This window comes from Tympanuchus pallidicinctus, unplaced genomic scaffold (assembly GCF_026119805.1).
Source record: "Tympanuchus pallidicinctus isolate F22 unplaced genomic scaffold, pur_lepc_1.0 scaffold1, whole genome shotgun sequence".
Taxonomy (NCBI): Eukaryota; Metazoa; Chordata; class Aves; order Galliformes; family Phasianidae; genus Tympanuchus; species Tympanuchus pallidicinctus.
Window position 1 is genome coordinate 19,925,227 of NW_026294618.1, and position 23,720 is coordinate 19,948,946.

At 37.6% G+C, this 23,720-nt stretch overlaps 1 protein-coding gene across 5 annotated transcripts in view; it reads left to right on the forward strand.

The window, feature by feature from the left end:
* Positions 1-23,720, forward strand: part of ARHGEF10 (Rho guanine nucleotide exchange factor 10) — a 108,616-nt gene that overhangs the window by 44,132 nt on the left and 40,764 nt on the right. For 4 of the 5 annotated variants that reach the window (XM_052697048.1, XM_052697085.1, XM_052697066.1 and 1 more), the window contains 7 exons: positions 1,586-1,663; positions 1,915-2,094; positions 3,367-3,483; positions 5,030-5,122; positions 6,363-6,533; positions 8,352-8,497; positions 10,703-10,878. In XM_052697048.1, coding sequence (XP_052553008.1) covers positions 1,586-1,663; positions 1,915-2,094; positions 3,367-3,483; positions 5,030-5,122; positions 6,363-6,533; positions 8,352-8,497; positions 10,703-10,878 — 961 coding nt within the window. The remainder of the gene's footprint in view (positions 1-1,585; positions 1,664-1,914; positions 2,095-3,366; positions 3,484-5,029; positions 5,123-6,362; positions 6,534-8,351; positions 8,498-10,702; positions 10,879-23,720) is intronic. The other variant, XM_052697075.1, reaches the window with a different exon arrangement.

Here is a 23,720-nt window from a genome sequence, read left to right on the forward strand (position 1 = left end):
CTGCAGAGAATAAAGCAGGAGGCCACAGAGAAGAGAAGCAAATCTGAGATTTGAGTTTCATGGTAACTTATGCTAGTTTAGAACAGGAAAAGAAGCAATTTTGCTTTGTCTTGTGCTTGTGGGAAATGTTGTATTTCTGCCCTCGTATTGCTTTCTCCCTCAAACAGAACACCACTTTTGAAAGCCTCGAGATGAGTTGGATTAGAAACTTCTTTTAGGTGAAAATAAATCCTTAAAAATAATAAGAAATATAATGCGTATCAGTTAAAAGTTTTACTTTTGAATCAGATTAATTTCTCCATCCTTCTATGTATGCAATATGCATTTCAGCTGGGGGAGTGAAGGAGGATATCTGATGAGTAGCCTACACTCTGTAAACATAAAATGTAAACATAAAATGCGATAGTATTTCCTGAAACTCATCTCATTGTGCCAGTTGGTATGAATATAGATAAGGTTTTCACTTGTCTCTAGATCTGCCTGTGTTCATGATGAGGACTGGACAGCAGGCCCACAGGCACACTGGCCCGAAAAGCTGGGAAGTGGGGTGGAGGGGGGAACAAAGAGGGAAATGAATAATAATAAATAGGGGAAAAAAAAAACAAAACAGTGGCAATGATCTGAGAAGGAAAGTTAGCTTACTAATTATGATAACAGAAATACAAGTTAATTGGGATTGAAGCTAATAAACCAAATAGATGAGAGAGAGCGTGTCCCAAACCAAAGGCCTTACTGTAAAGCTGAAGGCAAGATGGCTAGGGAGCAAGCACAGCCAAGACGAGCAGCAAAAAAGAGCAGTCTCATGGCTTGTGGGCAGTTTTATCTTTCCTTCTGAATGGAAAATGGAAATGCAAAATCCTCTGGGGTATGTAGTTGTTCTTCTCTTCTGAGAACCAGGTACCCAGAAAATTGGCAATCCACAGAACTGGAGCATTTAACTCTTGAACTCTCAATGCTCTACATGATGTTGTGATATGGGATACCTATAAGAAAAATCGTAAAACCATGACAGCATGGTAATATTGCCACCTTCTACCCCTTGAGCCCAAATCCTGACTTAGATACTTTACTTTACTTTACTTTGGCCTTGCCTTAAAAAAGCGATTAATTTTTGCTTATTTGTCCCACAGATCAGTCCTATAAAGGTTATGTAATATTTAAAAAAAAAAAAAAAATAGAAGCAAGTAGAAAGAAGGACTTCTGCTTGAAGACTGATTTTGAACACCATTAACTTGTTTTATTGTGGTTATTTACTGAAATAGCCAATATCTTCTGTAGCTGTTGTTGTCTATATCTAAATTCATATATCTACAATTAAATTGTATTAGAACTAAAGTTTGGAATTTGAACAGTAAACAAAGACTACATAGGCTTGCAGTAACTGTTATTGTCCTAATAATAATTTTAGAGTAATGATAAATTTAATGACTCTTGAAGAAGTAGAGTAAACTAGAAGTAGTTTATTTTATGGCAGTGCCAGAATTGCTTTGTGTTTTTTTGGTTGTTATTAATGTGAAAATTTGATCGTGAATATTCCTTGCTACAATGAATACGTTTACCTGAGAAAGCTGTTTTTCCTCAACAGGTTGTGAGAAGATATATTTTGGGCTCTGTAGTTGATAGTGAAAAGAATTATGTGGATGCTCTGAAAAGAATCTTGGAGGTACGTTGTTAACTTTGGCATTTTATGATTTGAGATATGAAAATTAATTGAATAACTGAAATAATTGAAATTTGAAATTAATCCTTAATGAATCTGTAGTGTGACTTTCAGGCTTTCCTACAGATTCTTTATGCCAAATGTTTCGAGAGATTTTATTTGTATATACTGTTACATAAATTGTTATTGTTTCTTCTGTGTATAGGAGACCCCATTTTTAGGTGGTTTTAATCTATGTCTTTTTTTTCCCACAGCAATATGAGAAGCCCCTTTCAGAAATGGAACCAAAATTACTGAGTGAAAGAAAACTCAAAATGGTCTTCTATAGAATTAAAGAAATTCTTCAATGCCATTCAATGTTTCAAATAGCCCTGGCGAGTCGTGTGTCTGAGTGGGATTCTGTTGAAATGATTGGCGATGTCTTTGTTGCTTCAGTAAGCAAATACATCTGAACAGATAATCTATTTTTGGTTTAGAATTGTTATTCAATCGTATCTTTCTGTCTAATTTGACCATTTTATTCCCATGGTCTTCAGTGCCTGCGGCAACTGTCAGAATGTGTATGTACCGTTCTGGTAAGGAGCATGTGTCTTCAGCTAGCTTAGCAGATGAGAAGATTGTGGCTAAAATTTTCAGGCTTTGATGAAGCTTTGAGATGCTTAACTAAATAGTTTCTTTTTCAGAGTAGAGTGATTCAAAAACCAACCAAAATTAGTGAGATTGAAACTCTTTATCTCTTAAAAAACACCTACGTACATTGGACTTAAAATATTTGTTGAGAAAACAAAGAAGAAATAAAAATCACATTAGGTAACGTGCTGAATTACTCAGTCTGAACTGAGCCTGGAGCACTGACGAAGAATATTTACAAAACACCACTTAATGGAAGTCCATCCAGTGGAGGACTGTTTGAATTAGAGGAAACAAAATGTTCTCTCAATTGGTAGATTTTATTTCTGTAAGTGTGTGATTGAAAAGGCTACCTACCTTGCTGATTTGAGTATTTTGCTTTGTTGCCTCCCAGCTTCTGGGTATTACAGCTTTTTCCTTTCATCCAAAAGAGAGCTGGGATCTGTGTTTTTGAGTGCTTTGACCCCACTTTAATAAAAAGGGAATGTTTACTAAAGATTTTCTTTTTAAACCTGATCTGTCTTGTTTTGACTGGAGCAAGTTGGGACGTATTAATTAGACCAGCTCTGCAAAAGAGAGGGATAATCTTTACTAAGTAAGCAATAGGCAGTGATCTTTCCCTTCATGTGGCAGTTTGCAAGCTGCAACATCTGCTTTCTTGATAAATGCCAGCTGAAGATGGGACATTAATATGACTGGGACTTCACTTGTTCATCAAATCTGGAAGGTAGGCTGCAGTGCATGTTGATCATGGGATCCCACCAGCTGCTTTGGCTCTCACTTGGAGGCCTCTTGATTACTCAGTCCTCGTGCCCTACTATTGTAGCCAAGATGATGCTATTTCTGTAAATTTACATTTTTGTAATTCACAGCTGCTACATCGTTAGATCTCCAGCCTGTGTTTTGTGGAAAAGTTATTTTAGGCATCATCAGTATTTCTGTAGATGCAGCACTAAACCAAGTGAAAGCCTTCAGCACCTAACAAAATGAGTCCTTAATCTGTCAGGGCTCTAAATAATAATGCTTTCAGATGTCTTTTGGGCTTATACATAAGTTTTACCTGCTTTTGTCTTTAGTTTTCGAAGTCGATGGTATTGGATGCGTACAGTGAATACGTAAACAACTTCAGTACAGCTGTGGGGATTCTGAAGAAAACATGTGCCACCAAACCTGCCTTTCTAGATTTCTTGAAGGTGAGTTATTATTTCACTACTGTATTTTCAGGGTGATAACGTGATTTTAGATCTTGCATGTATGTTGAAGAGCAGAGTGTTTTTGTTTTTGTTCAGTTTTCTGGCTGGTGTTTGTATGACTATACTTGAGAAAAGACTGGAATTCTTTCATGCCAGGTGACCTTCAAAGAATAGTTCACCATTTGAATCCTCTTATTTGGGATTTATTTTATGTCTGACCTCCTTATTGCGTTGTGCAGAGTCATACAACTATACTTATGTTCCAGATTAAATTCCTATTATTTTGAATTTATTTTTTATTTTTTTTGCAATCTGCTGGGGTGAAATTGAAAGTATTTGTACAGAAAGCTTATTACCCTGATGCTTCCAGTAATGTTTATTGAAAGCCTGCCACATGCAACAGAACTGCTGGGAAGTCTTGGGGATGATACCCTATGGAGGATAGGCAGAATCCACTGCAAGGCTTTTAGGCTATCAGTTCCAGCAGTGGCGTAACTACCTCGTGTCACTCCTTGTCAGTACCAGCATTGATAGTACTCAGAGCTGGTCTCACAGCTGAACTCTGAGAACACAATAAATTTCTATACTTTCTTCTTTTACTTCTGCCCACCTACAGCTAACAGGCTGTGAGCCAGAATCTTCTCTGCTGCTGGCTGGACAAAAAAATAAAAACATGTATGTGCCTTGGAAATAAATAGGGAAAAACGAATTGCTGTGAGGCTGATAATAAAAATAGAAAATAAATAGGAACTGGAGCATTATACCCATTTAATGTTATTTGGTTTTTGTACTGTAATGGTTCTTCTACTCTTCTTGGGTTGGATTAGAATCATCTGTGATTCTAATCAGAATATTTCCAAATGTTGGAGTGAGTTATACATACAGGGCTTCTGCGTATGTAAATGATTTTTTTTGTTTGTTTTTATCTAGTAGTCCTGATAACTGAAATGACAAATTCTTATATATTTCTTTCCAAATTGAAATCGATGCTCTTTTCCTTAGATTCTTTTAATGAAGAAAATGAAAGTCTCTTTTTGTTTCTGTAGTACTGAGGTGATTATATTTTCTTTCGATTTTCTCTTAAAAAACACGTTGGTTGTTACACCTCTCTGGTCTCAGTCCCAAGAAACAGTCCAACAGCAGTAAATTAGACTATAAATCAACAAATCACTTAGGAATTTTAGATTTAAGACCCTGAACAAGTACATTCGCTTTATTGTCCTTGATGTTAAGCAGACATTTCATGGTGCTGGTTATGTGAGAAGCATGAAGGTGCTCTGACAGTGTATATATATATGTGCTGCCTTGCTGATGGGGCTCCATCCCAGCTGTACTTTTTTGGGGAGTAGATCTCAGTTGAGTGACCATGCCGTCATTTTAATAATGATTTTTTTTTTTTTAATATTTTTTTTAAATGAAAATGAGAATATTTGAAGTACTGCTGTAATGAATGGTAATTATGTTGAAGAACTTTCAGAACATTTTCCTTTCATTCTGTGCCTGATGGAAATACAGAAGTAAACAGTGTGACGTTCTTGCATTGCAGCAGTGCCAGGAGTCAAGCCCTGATCGGATTACACTGTATGGTTTAATGATGAAACCTATCCAGCGCTTCCCACAGTTCATTCTGCTATTGCAGGTAAAGAATATTTACCAAATAGATTTACCAAAGAATGTTCTCATTGTGTTCTCATGTGGCTTGCCTGTGGGCTTTCTGGGTAGCTGTCTTCTGCTGGAGAGGAGCATGCTGCAGTAGGAGTTACCATTGGGTCATGAGGAAAACAGGGAAGCGAACTTCAGTGCACCATAATGTACTGATCTCTTTGTCTGATTGCACATACTGCAGGAAAATCTCAGTAAATTTGATATACTCTAGGCTGCTAGGCTTATTAAGCTAGATGTAGCTTGTAAGTCCCTTCACATGAAAGCTGTAATTGGAAAGTGCTACTTGTTCATAGCAGTTTAAAATACTAGTAGCAATGGTGTGGTATTACTTTTTGCTTAAGCAAAATGCCAGACAGAATTTCTTGCTTCAGATCAGCTTAGTAATCTTCCAGCCCATGACAGGTTTACACAATGAGTGCGAAGTTTGCAGTGTCACACAGGGCAGGCTTTGGGATGAAGGTCCAGGAATTACTGGTGAGATTCAGAGGTAGTTGTAGTGGGAGCATGAAGTTAGGTAGCCGTGGCAAATGTTTTTAAGGTAGCAGAAGAGATGAAGTTTACAATAGTAGGAAGTTGTAGTGAATACATGGTGACTTTTAAGTGCTGTGTGAAAGGAGCATTGCTCCAATGTATGCCTACAGAAGGGAAGGATTCTTTAGAAGCTGTTGTGACTTTCGTGGAAAAAGTGTGGTCTGCTACTTTGGGATGAGCAAGCTTGTCAACATACTAGTGAGGAATAATGACAGTAATAAAGGGAATATAGCACAGATATTATAGATATTTATAATAATATACATTATATAATTTGTAAAAATATTATAGTAGAAAGTATCAGAAAAGTTTAATTTTAAATAATTGCTTATACACCTGCTTATTTTAATACTGATTTTCAAATTACTAAATATTACGTGCAACTTGTGTTTATTTGCTTACTTTTGCATTTGATGTTTTTACATTTATTTTCAGGTTACTTCTCTCTACTTTCTCTATAAATAAGCTGTATGCAACTCCATTCAGTATCTTTTAGAAACTATTAAGATATTTTGGAAAATAGCTAAAGCACTGTCTGAATATTCATTAGATATTTATTGGTTTTATTCTTTAAAGAATGTGGCGTTAACATAGAATTCCATTGGACATCCTTTAGCCTTTCAGACTTGAGTTTGAAGTTGGACTTGTTTTGTTTGTCTGTTTGTTTAATCATTACTCCTCAGGATATGTTGAAGAACACAAATAAAGGACATCCTGACAGATTACCCCTGCAGATGGCTCTTACAGAACTTGAAACACTAGCAGAAAAGCTGAATGAAAGAAAAAGGGATGCAGATCAGCGCTGTGAAATAAAACAAATAGCAAAAGCAATGAACGAACGTTACCTGAACAAGGTTAGGAAATGTATTTGAAATGTGTGGTGAAAGACTTAATGTTGTTGTTAGTTTCTGGCCTTGAATAATCTTTAGAATGGACGCTGAAAGGATGCCTGTGGGCTTTTTTGTGGTGCTTAATACTGTGGGGTTCTAGTGGTAGATGTGAGATGTAGGTAATCTACAGGACTGAATGGATCTGCTGGTTCTAATCATTGTGTGCTTAGGGGGGGGAGGGCAGAAGGGGAGGAGAGGATAGATGCTGAAATAACAGCAATATAGGATAATAAAGTTTCTTGTTTCTGTAGTAAGTTTTCATGCAGATCTCCTGCATGAGAAAATTCAACTTTGAATTTATCCTAGAACTACGGAGTTACTCCTGTATAAAAGAAGGAGCCAGTTCCTCATACAGCAGTGCTTCCAACAGTGGAGCAGTTCTGGGTGTGCTATGGAACATGTTCATTATCTTCCTTGTTTTAAGGAACGTCGCAGTCTGTTTCATTCACACACCTGGATCATACAATAGAATAATCTTTAAAGAACCATAGAAGGTATTTGGTGGGAGGGGAGGAACAGTTTTCTTTGAGATTGTTAGTGGATATCTGTGTTGTGAAAACATGTGTGCTTATTTGCACTGTAACTGCTTCTGTCTTTCCTATTGCTCTAATTATTGCTTTAATGAAGTTAAGATAATTGTGCTGTGGACTTACTCTGGGTTGGAATAATGAGGATGTGCTAAAACTGTGCAAGGAGTATTTCTGTTTGTGATTCATAGTCTTGTATTTTTAAGGAGAGAAAGCAGTCAACTGGAATATGCTTGTCTTAACCTATTTATCAAAAATGAGAGACTGAATTTATTATCATATTGGAAGCATATTTCCATTCTATGTGTGTTGCAGGATGGATTTTGTGATTTTACTTTCTTTTCTAGATCTTTACACTCCTGCTTTTTGAATTAGCTACTAATTATCATGTACAAGTGATTGAAGGATTTAAAGGATTTAAAGAATATGCCCTTTAAGATGTGGCCAGATTTCTTTTATCCAATGATCTTAACTGTACAGTGTTAAATTCTGTACCGAGAGGACACTGAGATATGTCTTGTGACCTAGTATTTGCTTATACAAATTTGGAATAGTGCCAGATGGTGAAACAAGCAGGAAAGGATGTGGATAGATAGGAGGCGAGTGAGTTACAGGCCATTTCATTCTCTTGGCTGCTGCAGAGATGTCTTTGACCTGTGAGGAACTGGTTCATTCTTGCACACATTGTTGAGCCTTAGAGCTTGAAAGAAAATTGCAGGAACAATTCACCTGTCGTGCATCTTTTGTACATGTCATAGTCTTGGCAGTCTGTGGAAATATGTCAGCTGCACTCCTTAGCTGACTTTGAGAGCCAGTGGAGACAGAGAAGGTAAAAGCACTCTTTATCCACTCACTCCTGTGGGAAATGTCCCTTTGGGATGCCTGGAACCGTGCATAGCATTTAAATGCACTGTGAAAGAAGAAATGAGGGAGGGAAACAACAGGAGCTGCAGAAGCTATGATTTTTTTCTCACTAGACTCCTTTACCAGTATGGAAGACTTTCAGAGGGAATTGCATGTTCCTTATAAAGACTGCAGACCCCTGCAGGCCATACTTCTGGGGGCATATGTCACTGCTGCTGTAAACTTATCTGTAAACGAAAATCAAATCAGTAAAAAAGCATAATTTATTTGGCAAACCCACCTGGGAGCATTTATATTACTATGGCAAATGGTTGTATTTTCTTTTATCTTTTTTGCTCTGGATGTTAAGTATTCTGTATAACATGGAAAATTGATTGTTTTTAAAACCTAGCTACTCAGCAGTGGAAACAGGTACCTCGTCCGGACTGATGATATGGTGGAAACAGTTTACAATGACAAAGGAGAAATTGTCAAAACCAAAGAGCGACGACTTTTCATGTTAAACGATGTGCTGATGTGCGCAACTGTCAACGTACGGTAAGACTTCTTTCCAATGTTTTAAATGGCCACCAAAGCTTAAGCTGGAAAAAAATGACAGTGAAAAAGCTTTTTTGTTTTTGCTATGGCTGATGATTTCTCTTACTTGTCATAATGAATAGACAGCTAGGTTTCATATCTATCTATCTATCTATATAAAATAAGTTGGAAATTACAAGTAAAGATGTTCTATGCTGATAATCACTCGTGCATTAGTGTTTAGTGGAGTGGAGGCATGCTGAAGCAGGATTTTTTTTTTTTTCTCTCTCTTACTCCTTAAATTCACACTGTCGCACATCTGTAACTTGACAGAAATTCCAAATTAAAACAAAACAAGAACCAAAGCTAATGCATGTAGCCAGAAAAAAAAAAAACTGGAACTTGCTAAAGAAATTCCAGCTGAGGAAAGGTTTTTATCTCTGAGGCCAAACATTGAAGGTTGAAAGCTGAGGTACTTTGAAGAAGGCATTTTTCCATCATGCCTTCTGTTTTAGTTGGCAGTAGCTATTACTGTTACTATACCACTGTGCAGCCAAGGTCATACTCACATTCCAGTCTTGCTTGTATTGTAAAAAGCTTTACGTGTTGGTAAATTCTGACAGAGAAATTGCAGACTGAACCTTAAGTTTTTCTTAAGGATAATATGAGTTGATATCTTAGTTCATTAGTGAAGTGTGAATGCAGTACATATTTTTACATTTCTGTGAATGCTTGGTCTTATGTCAGTGAGCAAGTACCTTCTAATGATTGTGCTTCAGAAAATGCACGAGCATTTTAGGGACTGAAGGAGATGTCTACCAAATTTCATGTATTACACCGGTATCCAGTCCAGAATTTTTGGTCCAAAGAAAAGCACGTTTTTGAATGTACCTTTTGATTTTGTGAAGCATCAGTCATTTTCAAACTCCCTGATGTGTGCATGCCTACAGATCCACCCCTGGAGATTTAGGCTTCTTCAGAAACTTTACACATGCTGGTGGAATCAGCTCAATTTTCTTGACCACTTTTTGCCAGTCTGTACAGAAATAGTCAGTCCAGATATCCCAGGAGCCTGGGGACCATTGGTTCCAAACTATAGCTGGCAAGAGACATATTTACACAGAGTTCATGACCCTCTGTAGGACCTTCTTCGTATGTAATCTAGATAACTGGCTTGAACTGGATACCTAACTTTTAAGAAGCAGGAGTTGGACGAGATGGATACTATTACTAGCAGCTAAACAGCTGTGTGCTGCTGTTCTTTTCTTTCTTATGAACTAGATCTGGAGTTCGTAAATATTTGTTTAATTTCTGGCACTTGATTTTTTTTCTGTTCATATGTGCCTCTTCAACGAAACAAAAGCATGACTGTGTTGTGAACAGGTAGCTGACTAGCTGAACCTTGGGATTCAGATACTGTTCCAAGTAAATACACTAAGCTGATTTCTGCCAAGCTTTTAACTTGTAGATTTTAGCCATCTCAGCCAAAATTTTTGTTTCCTTTAGCCTCTTTTGTACTTGATAGTAGATGTTTGCTACGCGTGATTGAGTGTGTGAATAAAGGAATGAAAAGAATGAAAGAAACAAATGAGAAATAGCAGTAATACCATTTCTATTTCTAGTGAACTTCCCAAGCATGCTGTTTCCTCTGAAATGCCTGTTGTGATATACACTTCTGTTAACAGCAGCTCCCATGTAGACGGCTCTCAGAAACCACAGCAACATCCTGGCCTGTAGGGCTCAGCTGAAATGTTGGCTGGGCAGCCTTTGGGAGATTGCCTTGACCTGCCTCCTCCCAGTGGTCACTTGAAGGTCCCACCATCCAGACTTTTATATGCAGCACTTACTACTTTTTGGCTCTGCTGCGGGTATTGTCCTGAAAAACAGAAGAATCAGGAAGAGGTAGAATGACAGTATTGTCCAAGCACTTAAGGTGTTCAAGTGCATGTTGATCTTAAAAATGGTAATTGATATTTTGTTACAGAAGTAACAGAATGGAGGATCTGTTTGTGGTAGTCCTGTGTTGCCTGTAAATAAGTTTATTTGCACCTGCACAGCTGATCTTTGCACTCACATCAGAAGTTAGTCACAGAAGTTATCCTGAAGCGTGTATTTATTTAAAGTTGTGCACAGAACTCAGGCTGATAAACGGCAGATTTAAAAGTTAACAAATAGGATGCTATAAAACACAGTGACTTGACACTGAACGATTTATGTATCTTCCAGCACTTCCTATGAAAGCAGCGGCACTGTGACAACTGGCCAGAGGTATTTATTAAAATGGAGCGTACCATTGGGACAAGTGGAAGTTATAGAGTATGGGAGCAGTGAGGGCCAAGGAGAGAACTGCAGGTTTCCACCCCAGCACTCTGCTGAAAATGTTATTGTGAACTCTAAGCCAAGTAAGTGACAGCTGTTCTATGCTTATAATTTTTTTTTGTTAAAATCTATATTTCAATTGTGATGGACTACAAAATGGAATACTGAACATGTGGTGCATGAATTGCTCTGTAACATGACAATAATGCAACCTCTTTCTTAGTAAACCAGGAGTGATAGACAATCTCTTGCCTTGCAAAGTGAATTACTTGTATTTGTCCTATTTCAGGGTTTTATGCATGAATGCATAAACAGTTCTAGAGTTTTAAGCCACGAATGTGTATGTACATGAAAAAAGGTTTGCTTTGGTGTGGTTTGCTCTCACATGGTTGTGCAAATTCTCATTCCATAGTTAAAGCAAGGAGTTTTTTTTTCTGTGAAGATGGCAAGCCACACTGTTGCTGTGGAAGAAGAGCCTGGATACAATTGTTACTGGAGGGCAGAAGTTATTTCTGTGAAGTGGGTAGCATCCTCCAAAAGCAGTATCAAGTTCTTCAGAGGAAAAAAAAAAAGAAAGAACACTTAATGTTAACTTTAATTAATATTTTTGAAACTATCTTCCAGTAGGTAACTTTTTCCCAGCCTCTCTCCAAAATTGACTTCTGGCTCTGAAGTTTGCAAACTCTTTATGTGCTCATTAATCCCTTCTATAAGCTTGCCAACTACCCTCGAGAGATATGAGTTTCAAAAGTTTGCTCAGTAGCTTGCCTTTTATGTGTAAAGAATTATTTTTATATATTTTGTCTAAATATCATGTTTGTAAGCATATCTAATATATCTAGATAGTGATCCCTGTTAATGGATTGTAATTTAGATTGCTTTCAGTGCTGGCTTGGGCAATTTTTACACTGCATTTATTTATATTGTGCTCTTTGCCTCATGAATTTTCTCACAGTTATCTTTTAGAACCATCTTAGGGACAGCTGCAGCATTTAATACCCTCCTTATTTTTAGTGGCAGTTAGTGTTGAGCCTTCTGGCTCCTCCCTCTGCAAATAGCCTCACACTTTTATGGGTACTTGTGTCTCATTTTCAAGGATGTCTTTATTCTTGTAACTCCTTTAAAACATCAAGAGGCTGCTTAAATAACGAGATGAGAACTCTTAAATTATTATTTATCACCTGCTGTATGCATGACACCAAGAATAAAGTGCATAAGGGGAGTGTATTAATTAGAATCAGAGTTTCTCTTGTAGGAGCATGTAGGTGGAACAGTTGTGCAACTTTGTGCAGCAGCTTCATTGCTGAATATACCAAGTCTTTCCCAGTCAGCAATATCAGATGGGAAAGTAGGAGATGAGGGGAGAAAAAAAGAAAATCCTTTATCCAAACCATCCTATAGAACCTGCTTGAATTTCATGGTATGTGGTGACATCACAAATAAATGACTTAGCACATCATGTGTTGTCTCAACCATTAGCTTAAACTGTGCTCAATAGGTAAAAAGTGAGCAGAACTGACTGTTCTCTTACTAAGCTCTGATCATGTAATTAATTCAGTCTTCTAATAGAAAGGATCAAAAGGTAAAAATTAAAAAGCATAGAAAGGATACTAATTATAGAAATGAATACATCTTCCCCCAATTTTGGTCAAACATTTATCCCAAATGATCCAACTAAATCAAAGGTGATACTCATGAAAAGGGGAAGAATGTAGTTTTGCTTTTCACCTGTGGTGCTGTCAGCACTAGCTGTTACTCCAAATGCAGACTTGTCTGCATTGGCCTGCGTAGACAAGTTTGAAGAGACACTTAATTGTGTTAGTTATTCTGTAGCAGTGTCCTCTTAGTTCTAGCTTTCTTGGCTGCTAAAGATTAAAGAAGCTGAGAAAATAGGCATCTTGTAGAAAGGACTGTTTAGACTGTATAATTGTTCTCTGTTGCTTATTTGTGCTTATCAAAATAGCCAGAAATTTCACTGATAGTGCAGCACAACAAGGACAAAAATTATATCATCTTCAAATAAAATAAAAAAAACTTGACCACAAATGACAAAGCATTAAATATGACCTAATCACCATAAAGTTGTGTTTCCTTCTGCTGTTGAAGTATATCAAGATACTACTGTGGCCTCATACAATGTGGTTGTACTCTATCTGTTATCAAGACAGCTTAAATATCTAATGGTCAGTAGCATTTTGGGATGCTACAGGCAAAATCCTGGGTTCCCATGAGATAGAATCTTGCAGAGCTGTGATTTCAGCTCTTGTTTCCAGTTTATGTGAACTGGAGAGATGCAGAGTAGTGATGATTCTGTGTAAAAGCATTAAATAGTGCGGAGACATCTCTTCTATTTCTGGAGAACTGAGAAAGGAACACTTTTATCCGCAGTATTCTAGGTTACATGCGGGTAAGGTTGAGACTCTCATGTTATTGTTGTGATCAGCAAGGATTCTTGACAGTTTTTGGTTGTGTGCTTGTGAGGATTACTGGTCTTATTGTGGCATGGTTTTCTCCACCAAAATTCTTTCTATGAGGAAGCAACTACCATAAGTTTATCTCACTGTTCTTGGTTAAATGCAATTGGCACCTTAAGCTGTCTACCATGCTACAAGAAAGGATAGGATAGTTTAAAGATACAGACTACTGTCGATGCTATGGAAAAAGTAATAGCTGAATTTTAATTTATTTTGCGTAGTTTGTAATATGCAATTGGTGAGAGGTTGAAAAGTTTTATTAGTACCTATAAGTCAAGAGCATGCTTCAGCATTGCTATAGATAGGAAAAAAAAAAAAAAAAAAAGGGTTGTGTGGGCATCTTTCTTTAGTGGCAAAAATTATACATTTGCAGCTTTCTACTCAGTTCTGCTTTGTGTAACAGTACTTTTCATCTCTGAATTTTGGAGAACCCATTTATGGGTTTTTCAGTTCATCTCTTTTTAAGCTTTCTTGTCATTTTCCAGGGGATACTGTGTGGCCTAAGGGGAAAGGAGTATGTGGGGAAAGCAAAGCATTTTTCTTAGCCTGACCTGTTATGCTCTTTCTGTCTTTGATGTGCTTTTGCCCTATTCCAAAACCAATCTCTTTTAGTTAATGAATGTAGAGAAAAATTGAAGCCTCAGCTGTTTGGTGGAGTTCTTGTATTTGTATGGAACTTAGTATACTTTGTAGTGTAGTAAAGTTATAACTTGTGTTTTGTTCCCTGTAACAATATTTGAAACACAAAACATTTCACTTTTTTTTTTTTTTTTTTTTTTTTTTTTTTTCCCACAAACAGGAAAAACAGCACATTTATGGTATTTCTTTTTCTTTGAGCAGATCAGGACGAGTCTTGTTCCCTGTATTAGAGTTAGTCTTATTTGAAAGCCTGTGAGGCTGAGCCTCTAGCATCCCGAGCGGAATCATTGCCTTAATGCTGTGAGGTCTATTGTGTTAATTTTCATCAGCTGAACCATTTGCAGGTTGCAAGATGAAGTTCTTTCCACTAAATCCACATTCTGTTACAGTGAGGCTGTTGCTTACTCTATTTTCCAATCCCTTTAATAGTGCTGGATCATATGAAGAAGCTGAGACCCATTTATAGTGCTGAGAAGTTGAATTAATACAGAAAAAAAAGAATATTGTAATTATGAACAGGAAGTTATATATTCTTGATTTTTATTTACTTCTATTTACTTTGCTGGAAGAATTGTGTTGTATGATGTATTTCAGTAATTGGTATTTGAAGTGTGTTTTAGGTGGTTATGAAAAATTTGATTTGTTTTTTTTTAGTAAGATATAATAAATACTATAACGCTCAGTAAAGTTTCTTAGTGTGACAAATCAGGACCTAAAAGGAACTTGGCAAAGGGATTGTATAATATGGGGATAAACTCAGGTAATAAGTGGTTGGAAAGCTCAAAAGAAGAGACAGTTAACTATACAGCTTCAGTACTTAATGTCAGTTAGTGAATTCCATTCTTCCAGACAATTTTGTTGACACATGCAATGTTTTTGCCTGCTCTGTCTGAATTACTGAAAGTGATGGATTCAACATTCCCATCTGACCTATTAGTTTTATTTGTTGGGTTTTTTTTCCTTTCTTTTTTTTTTCTTTTGTCCAGGGTGGTTACAGGTAACCTGCTTATTATGGTCTTGAGAGAATGAACATTTTAAAGGCTCCTGAATTTTAAGGGATCCTGAATTTTATTATTTGCTCTGTCATGGATTTAGATTTTTCCTCATGGGTATGTCTTGATGTTCCTCACCTTGGTTTCCTCACCAATAAAATATACTGTGCACAATCTGTCTGGAAGGGATCTATTAGAGACTACAGTTCTAAAAACCACCCACATCTGATTGAGTACCGTGGATAATTGTGCTTTCTCACAGAAGAACTGAAGGGTAATCCATGGCTGTTCAAGCACAAGCTTATTGCTAACCTCAATTTTAAGATTTTGTTATTTTAGATTATCTAAGCATCGTAAGTATTTAGGTTAGATGTTAGGAAAAAATCTCATAAAACGTGGTGAGGCTTCCCAGGGAAGTGGTGGAGTCACCATCCTTTGAAAGTTTTCAAGAAAAGGGTACTTGTGGTACTGAATGACATGGCTTAGAGGACATGGTGGGGATGGGTCAGCAGTTGGACTAGTTGATCTTAGCGGTCTTTTCCAACCTTAATGATTCTATGATTCCAAATTAATCGCTGCATTTGTTATGATGTCTTTTTTTGCCCCCTCAATGATCTGTAGTAGTTGAAGGATCTTACCTGTTAACCATTTCCTTGTTTTATTGTTTATTAGGGATTTTCTGTTCTTCTATTGGCTTTTGAGAAAGCTTACTGCAGGGTTGTATCCTATTGAATGGTATTCATTCAGTCAAAGAGGACAAGCTGAATTTGTGAAAAGAGCGCAATAAGTAAATTAAATGCTGCCGGTGTTCTTATGATGAAAAAGAGGATGGGTAAAAGAATGGTGAATACAACTTATTTTTAATCCAGTCCTAAATATTTCTTTCTGAAAGCTATAAAAAATACAGTCAAAGGCAAATTTGTAATTTTATTGTAAAAATGTGCTATGTTCACTATATTCTACTCTAGAAGAATCAGAAATTGACCTTCACTTGTAGATCATCCTTCTACAAACAGTAACTGAGAATATGTCTGTTTCACTGCTCTTTGAAGATGAGTATAGGAACATACTGTTTTTTTCTTAGACCCCAGCATGTATTGTTTTGAGTTTGCACTTTCTTCAAACTGTTGACGGATGGTCAAATGTGGATTCTGTGCTGAGATGAAATCCTGCTTGGTGCTGCTGTGGCAGTGACTGCACTGAGTTTTCTGTTTTCTGATCCTCGAGGCAGCTCAAAAAACAAAAAGTGAGCTGTGAAAGTTTTTCACACTGTTACATTTAATACGAGGCAGTAGAGACTCCAAAGAAACAAAGAGAGAGAGGCATAAACATATTGCACTGTGTGAGAAGCTTTTGCCTGTCAGCAGCATCTCGGCTTTCTGTTGCTAATCACGTTCATTAGGAGTGATACACAGCATAGGCTATTGCATGTGGAAAGAAGTATTTCATTTTAATTGAAAAGATGAAAGAGAAAATGAGCAAGACCCATCTGTACAGCAATATATCATGCAATGATGAGTATAGGAGATGGCAGTAAAATGAAAAAAAATAATTAGCACATTTTTATTCATGACAAAATTTTATTTTTTTGTTTCACAGGTCTGCAGTTCACAATAAAAATTGAACCTCAGCTCCGCTAAACTATGACTTCTTTACTTTTCTGATGGGACTTAGAAGGTTAAATCTGTACTCTCTTCCCATTTGCTTGTTTTTTAGATCTCTGCTGGTTTTGTTTGTTGTCAAACGTAGTAGTAACACAACACTGACGTGCAGACGTGATACTTCTGAGTTTCCTTCTGCTTTATGCAATCAGTTCTTGTAGATCTCGGAGTGTTACCAGGGGAACAGGTGGGGTGTCTGATGGGCCACAGTTCGCGCTCGTGCTGTTGTCAGTGTCTCACTCAACGGAAGGGCAGAAGTAGCACTGCTGTCAGCTGTTGCCATTGAAGCTGACTTTTGCTGGTTTGTCTAATTAGAACTGTAGAGTTAAGGAAGGAAAATAGTAGGAAGGAAATAGTAAGTTTTGTCATAGCTTTAAGGCTTGGATGACTGTAATAGAATGTCCAAAGTAAGCAAGACTTAAGTATTAAATGGCATATCAACTCCAGCATTGGTGATAAGGATTTAAATTGATGAAAATAGCATGAATTGCTAGTTAAGCCAACTTTCATCTCTGTGACATATGTGTAGACTAACAATGTAAATCTTTGTTTCAAAGCTAGTCTGTGTGCTAAAGCAGATGTAACATGTTCATAAATGTAAACTGCTGTTGATATATGTGAACAAAAGGCCAGAGATTTTAAATAAATCTCACTTCAAACACAGCAAACTGGTGACATGAAATAGTTCTCTACTTGAGAAGATAAGTTTTCAGCTGGTGGATTATGCATAGAGTAAATCAGATGCTACATTTTTGTCTCACCTACTTAGGAAGAGACTCTTCTCTTTGTTTTTCAAATGATTTTTTTCATGTTCAGTTCCTAGAATCCTTTTCTTGGTTTGCCAGGGTTCTCACTCACATCTTGACACAGAGTGGTGAAAGAAGCTGAAATCTAGCTATGCTAAAGGGAGTATGGAAGAGGGAGGTAAAGCTCCTCACAGCATGGTTTCCACATGAGTTACAGATAATCTAGTCTGAACTCCAATAGAAACCTCTGGCAGGTTGGCGACTTGCAGACCTGTCTCAGGATTAATGCAGTACTTTGTGTAAGCATGTTCATGCATGTACTTTCTCTGCCTGTTTATGTTGGTGTTTGTCTTCACACATCCAGTTCCTTTCTCACTCTTTACACCCGTGCAGTTGCACTATAGAGGCTGCATGCAGCTTCTCTTTCTTTTCATGGGGCAGAGGTTTCCAGTTCCTTTCCATCCTCCATTGGTCCCTCTGGGACCCTGAAAGAGGAAGGGGTGGGAAAGAAATGTTACCTCTTTTCTTTCATTCCACAGTCCCTTTGTTTCCAGGATGTTCCATCCTCATGGAGACAGAGGGGCGGGAGGAGCTCTGACCTGTAACTGCAATCAGGACGCAGCCCAGGAAAACACAGCTGTCCTGCTGGTGTACCACAGAGCAACTGCCTGCATGCTCCGTGCCTGTCACTGCATTGGACCTCCTGTTTTCCTGTCTTCTGACATAACTGTTTCTATCACCAGGAAAAAATATTTATCATGTTTTACCTCTACAATTCCCGTCACTGTCAGGATTATCTGGAGTTTAATATAATCCCTAAGCCATGCTCATGATGTATGAGCTACTTCTGTTTCTTCTTAAAATGTTTTGCTTGGTGTTCTTGCGTAATTTTACTTGTGAGTAGTATAGTGCTATAAATTGCTTGCATTTGATACCTTGCACAATATTTGCAGTTGCAAGTTGTTAATATTATTTGCGCTAACATTATACTCAAGCTGTGTGAAAAAGCAGTTTTGTGGTTGGACAGTAATTTTTGTGCAACCTGTTTCTTTGGTGCTCAGATCTGACACAATATTGGGGTAGGTCTCAGCGTTACGTAATTACCACTTAAGAGCCATCACAAAGGCGAAGCATGTTAAAAAGACTTGCCAGAGTTAAGACTTAGGAGGTTTGTTTCCCAGATCTCTTTTAAGTGTGATTGGTGGCTTCTGGAACTCAGTTCTTTATCTGTGATTAAAGGCCTCAAAAACTCCCATCTTGCATGGCAGTGAGAATAAATACATTAAAGAATTTTGTAAACTCAGATTATCAGATTCAATAATTAAGTTCCTAGAATTACTTGTAAATGCTTACATGACTGAAGTGTGATTAGAATTTATTCCCTTGCGGGGTTAGGCTCAATAAAGCCTCCTCATGTTTATGATAATGCTTCTCATGTTGGACAATGCTGATGATACGTCCAGACTGTATTGGTAATTAGGCCAGCTTCTAAGTCTGAATTCACTAATTTATGTTCTGCTGATCTCAGGATTTTGTTGCTTGTCCCGTAGTAGTGTGTGTATGTGCTGCTTCTTCCTGTACAATGTTGTTAATAACATTGATAGTTATAATTTAGGGTCATGGTATAAAGTTACATGAGTACAGCTATTCATCTTTTCGTTGATGGCTGCAAACTGAGCTTTTGTTTTCTAATATTATTCCTGGTTTTCCATTTGCTTCTGTTTCCAAACCTAGAGACCAGTACAACCCTGTAAACATTATGGAGTTTGGATCTGATAGTTTTATAAAACCAGAATTGAACTAGATTTGAACTACAGCAGCTCATACTTTTCAGGGGTACGCAACTATTGAGATCATGAGTTTGATCTGGCATAAAAGAACGAAATGTGATTAAAGAAGAAGTCTGCTTTTCTTTTTTTCCATTCATCTATGGGCTTGTTTGCCTTCAGATTCTCTCCCTGAAGCTGGGGTTTTGGGTTCCCAAGACTACTTTTTTGGTACTTTCCTGGAATTTCAGTCAGCTATTCAAACAGTGTTGTCAAAGAAAACCTGAAAACAAAACCTGCACGCATGCTTTGCTGAGGTGCCTATGGAAACAGGACCAGCGTGTGTAAGCAAGGCAAAAGGCACAAATAGGAGTGATGTCGTGGGAGGAGTTATCAAGTGCTTGGCTTACATAATTGTGTGTGCAGGAAGCTCGTTCAGCATCTAAAAATAAAATCCTTGTTTTCTTTGTCACTGGCTGTAAGATTTGTAAAGAATTTTCTGACAGAAGGACTTGGAAGGTAGAAGAAGAGACTTCCACTGCATACTGCTGCTGTTGGATACAGCAGGGCAGTTTTCACCACCCGCTTTCCAGTGAAAGTGGGATGTTTTGTTAAAAAGTTTTTTTGTTTTTGTTTTCAAAGGGAAAGGATGTAGTATTTAGCAATGAGCATCAGTATCAACTGTTAAATAAATTACAATATCACCGATGTTCCCAGTATTCTTAATCTTTTTCCCAGCTGAGTTGATCAGTTGCTGAGATATGATGAAACTCAAGCCATCTATTATATAAATAATCTTTTCTATTTGCATCAATAAAACTAATTCCACTTGACCATTTTAGGGAGATTATTTTTTTTAATCTAGTATCCATAGCAGCTAGAAAGAGTTTGTCCTCTGTATTTTGCATTGCAGTGTATTCAGAAGTGCAGGATCTTATACCAAGGTGTTTAGGAAGAATTCCTGAATTGCAGTAATTGAATTTTGGACTTTATTAGTGCTTTCTGGTTTTCCTTCTGTAAATTAATTCTCAAGATCTTTGGAAAACTAGAAACTATCTTCCTTAAGGTGTAAGACTGCCTCTGGCTCCAAGCTCATCCTTCCTGAAGAGTAAACATTATAAACTGAACTGTGGGATGCTCCCTGTCTGCTGTTCCTTTAAGGAAAATCACAGAAAAACTTGCAGGAAAATCCCACATCTAAAACAAATGGAGCAATTCTGATTGCATGGAAATATTTTTAAATATATTATTGCCACATCATCATTTTTAATACATTTAGGATAAACTGTCTCATGACATCCTTCCAGTTTATTGTGAAGTGATCAAGAATTCATCTGGTATCATAATGATTTCATTTCCAGCACACTGCACAAATGTATTAGGTTAAAATGTAGACATAAGTGTTGTGGAAGGGACTTGTTTTTTAATTATTTGTTCTGAGTTCGTAGTTCTGTTCAAGTAGCAATGCCTTATGCCTTTCTCAACAGCAGCTTTTCAAGTTACCTCCTACATACATGACTTCTCCTCAGATCCCGGATTATTTTTATGCTCAGAATGAGGATTGAATCTTTTCCAAATTTCTTTCCTTCGTAACTCTTGATGTTTCAGTATGTTGCCTGGCTACGCACAGATGGCTCAGTGGGAGGAAGCAATGTAAGTGTGCTCAGCTTCAAAGACCATATCACAAATGGCAAGTCAAATTTGGGATCTATCAGCCTTTCAGCGTTTTCTTCAAATCTGGCATGTTCTTCAAGCATGTCATTAACTTCGTGTTGCCCTTCAATGATGCTGCAGCTTTAGTCTGGAAGCTTTAGTCTTTCTCAGTTGGTTATGGTTTTTACATGTGAATCACAGAATCATAGAAACTTTATAGTTGGAAGGAACCTCTGAGGGCCATCTAGTCCAGTTCCCCCTGCAAAGAACAGGGACACACACATCAGTCAGGTTGCCCAGGGCCTGATCCATCTTCACCTTGAAAGTCTCCAGGATGGGGCATCAACCACATCTCTGGGCAACCTGTTCCAGTGCCTTTCCACCCTCTCTGTAAAAGGCCTTTTTCTTGTATCTAATTTAAATCTACCCTCTTCACGCTTGAAGCCATTTCTCCTTGTTCAATCACCATATTCATGAACTTGCATTTAGTATTATGCATTGCCTGACTTCCTTGCTCTGCATCTCTCAGTCAAAATAATCTGAGGACTTTGAATTTTTCTGATGCATTGGTTCTCAGTTCACATCAAGAGGTTGTTTTCAAAGCAATTTAGATTGATTTTTGATCCATGTGGGGGAAAAGGTCATCGCTATAACTATGCTTGAAGCAAATCTTGTCAAGATTAGTTACTTTGCAGTATACGAGATACTCAGGAAGGTATTTGTTAACCATCTTCCACTTTAATATGACATGCAATACAGAAATACTTGCAAGAGTACTTGCATTATTGAGACTAATACTAGATGAGGCTTCTGATTTATGGATTTGTCATTTGGATGTATGTAATGTTAGTTGAAAAAATCCTCCTCATCAGGAATTAAATAGAAGTTTTGAATTGGAAGGGACCGTCTGAGCCATTATGTCTGCTTATCTAGTAACAGACAACTAATTTATAGATGTCTGCATCTACTTCAGTCATGGCAACACTTTTTTTCCCCTTTAGCAGCATGAATCTATCATATCAACTCACAGTTGAGAAACAGAAGACAGCAGAAGCTTGTAGAAAATGTGTCTGAGTAACAAATCATCATAGTAAATAAATCAGTCCCGTGGTAACTCTTTGAGATCAAGAACAGGGCATGTTCAGTTCAGGAGTACAATACCCAATATGCCTGTAGTACCCAGGAGAATTTAAAATTGTGTGGAGCTGGATAGACGATCCCAAGGGATTGGTGCTGTGCCAGCACCCATTAAAGCAGCTGCTGCTGTGCTGGCCATGCAGTGAGATCTGCAGCTGCTGGCCACGCTCCATAGCAGAGCAGTGTGCAGCCGTGGGTCTGCCGGTGTGGTGCAGAGCGGGTCAGCTAGGGGTGGGCACAGGAAGGTTGGCTGCTAGGAAGGGAAAAACACCATTGGAATGAGTCTTTAATTCAGGTCCTGGCTCGTGTTGGTCCCAGAGCATGACAGAGCTCCCCTAAGTAAAGATGGTAAGGAGTCATTTTCCCCTTTGACCACATCTAAGCATTTTTTCTATACATATATTTATGCACAAATACTTATTTTGCCTGAACCAAGTTAAGCAGATTTTAACCACACCCAGGGAGTTTCCTGCTGGCTTTGTGAGTGGATTGATGTTAATGGGCTGAAATTGCTTTTGCTTCAATTATAATTACTTCAAATCAGGTAAAGTTGGTGAATTTAACATGATAGTCCAGAACAGAGGGCTGGGAAATGAGCAGGTAGAAGTTTTAGTATTATACTCACATAAACTCTACCAAGGATCAGTTTAACTTAGCAGCAAAAATTAAATTAATTTTTTTTTCCTTTCCTTTAAAGAAATTGGTAGCTTTTTTTTTTTTTTTTCTTCATGGATCTGTCTTGAATACTTTAAAAAATAATGCTGAGTAAGAGATTAGGCATTTTGCATGAATTTTTGGTTGTTGGCACTAAACTTGCCTGCTGCAAGGAGGCACAAATTCTTCTGGTGATATCTTAGCAACAAAGAATTTCATGAAAAAATTCCTCTACTGACTTGCGTGTCATGCCAAGCTTTTACCCTTGATCTATAGGTGGAATGCAAAACTTTGCATCCTAAGTGAGATACATGGTTATTGGTTACAGCAGATGGCATTCTCCTTCTGCCCAAGCACACCATTCTCTGCAGCATGTCAAATGTGTGGAGATGGGAAAAACTATCCCTGAATTCCTGTGTTACTTTTTTTTTTTTTTTTTTCCCCCACATTAAAATACAATAAAATTGTTTTGGAGCTTGATAGCAGGAGTGGCTTAGAAATGGGAAGGAAATGACTTTATCATTTCTAAAACTTTTCAAAGTACAAAAAAAATAATCTACCGTATCATCTGCCTTGGAATGAAACCAAGAGTTTATCAGTGCTTTCTGTGGAGAAAAAGAGAGAACACCCATTCAAGCTAACCACCAATGTAATGGTCAGGGAACATTTTTAGAGGGCAGAACTTTGGCTCTGCACTGAGAAACATATCTGATGAACAGACTGAATTCCCCCCCCCTCACCACTACCACCTACTTTCACCCAGGAAATATCATCCATCAGACAATTCTGAGCTGAGTCAACTGATAGTTAATGTATTGTTAGCCACCAAGGATTCTGCAACCCAATTCTGTTTTAAAAGATGTAGCCCTTTCAGGACCCAGTTCAGTGGTGAAGTTACTGTAATTTTTAATCCATCATCCTGACAGAAATCAAGTGGTGAAATCTAAGAGAATTCTCTTCCAATGAGGACATTGTTATGATCTCAGTTATTTTTCTGCTTCATTTTCTGCCTACTAAGGACCTCCAGGAAAGAACAATTGCCATGGCTTTTGATATCTGCTGTGGCTGACCATTACAATTTCATTTTAATTTGTCATCTTGGGACATCAAAGATGGAAACAGGCACTCTTTATTTACTGTTTTTTGTTGTTGTTTTCTTTTCTATACTAAGAACTTGCCCTTTAATGGTTGATCTTAAAATGA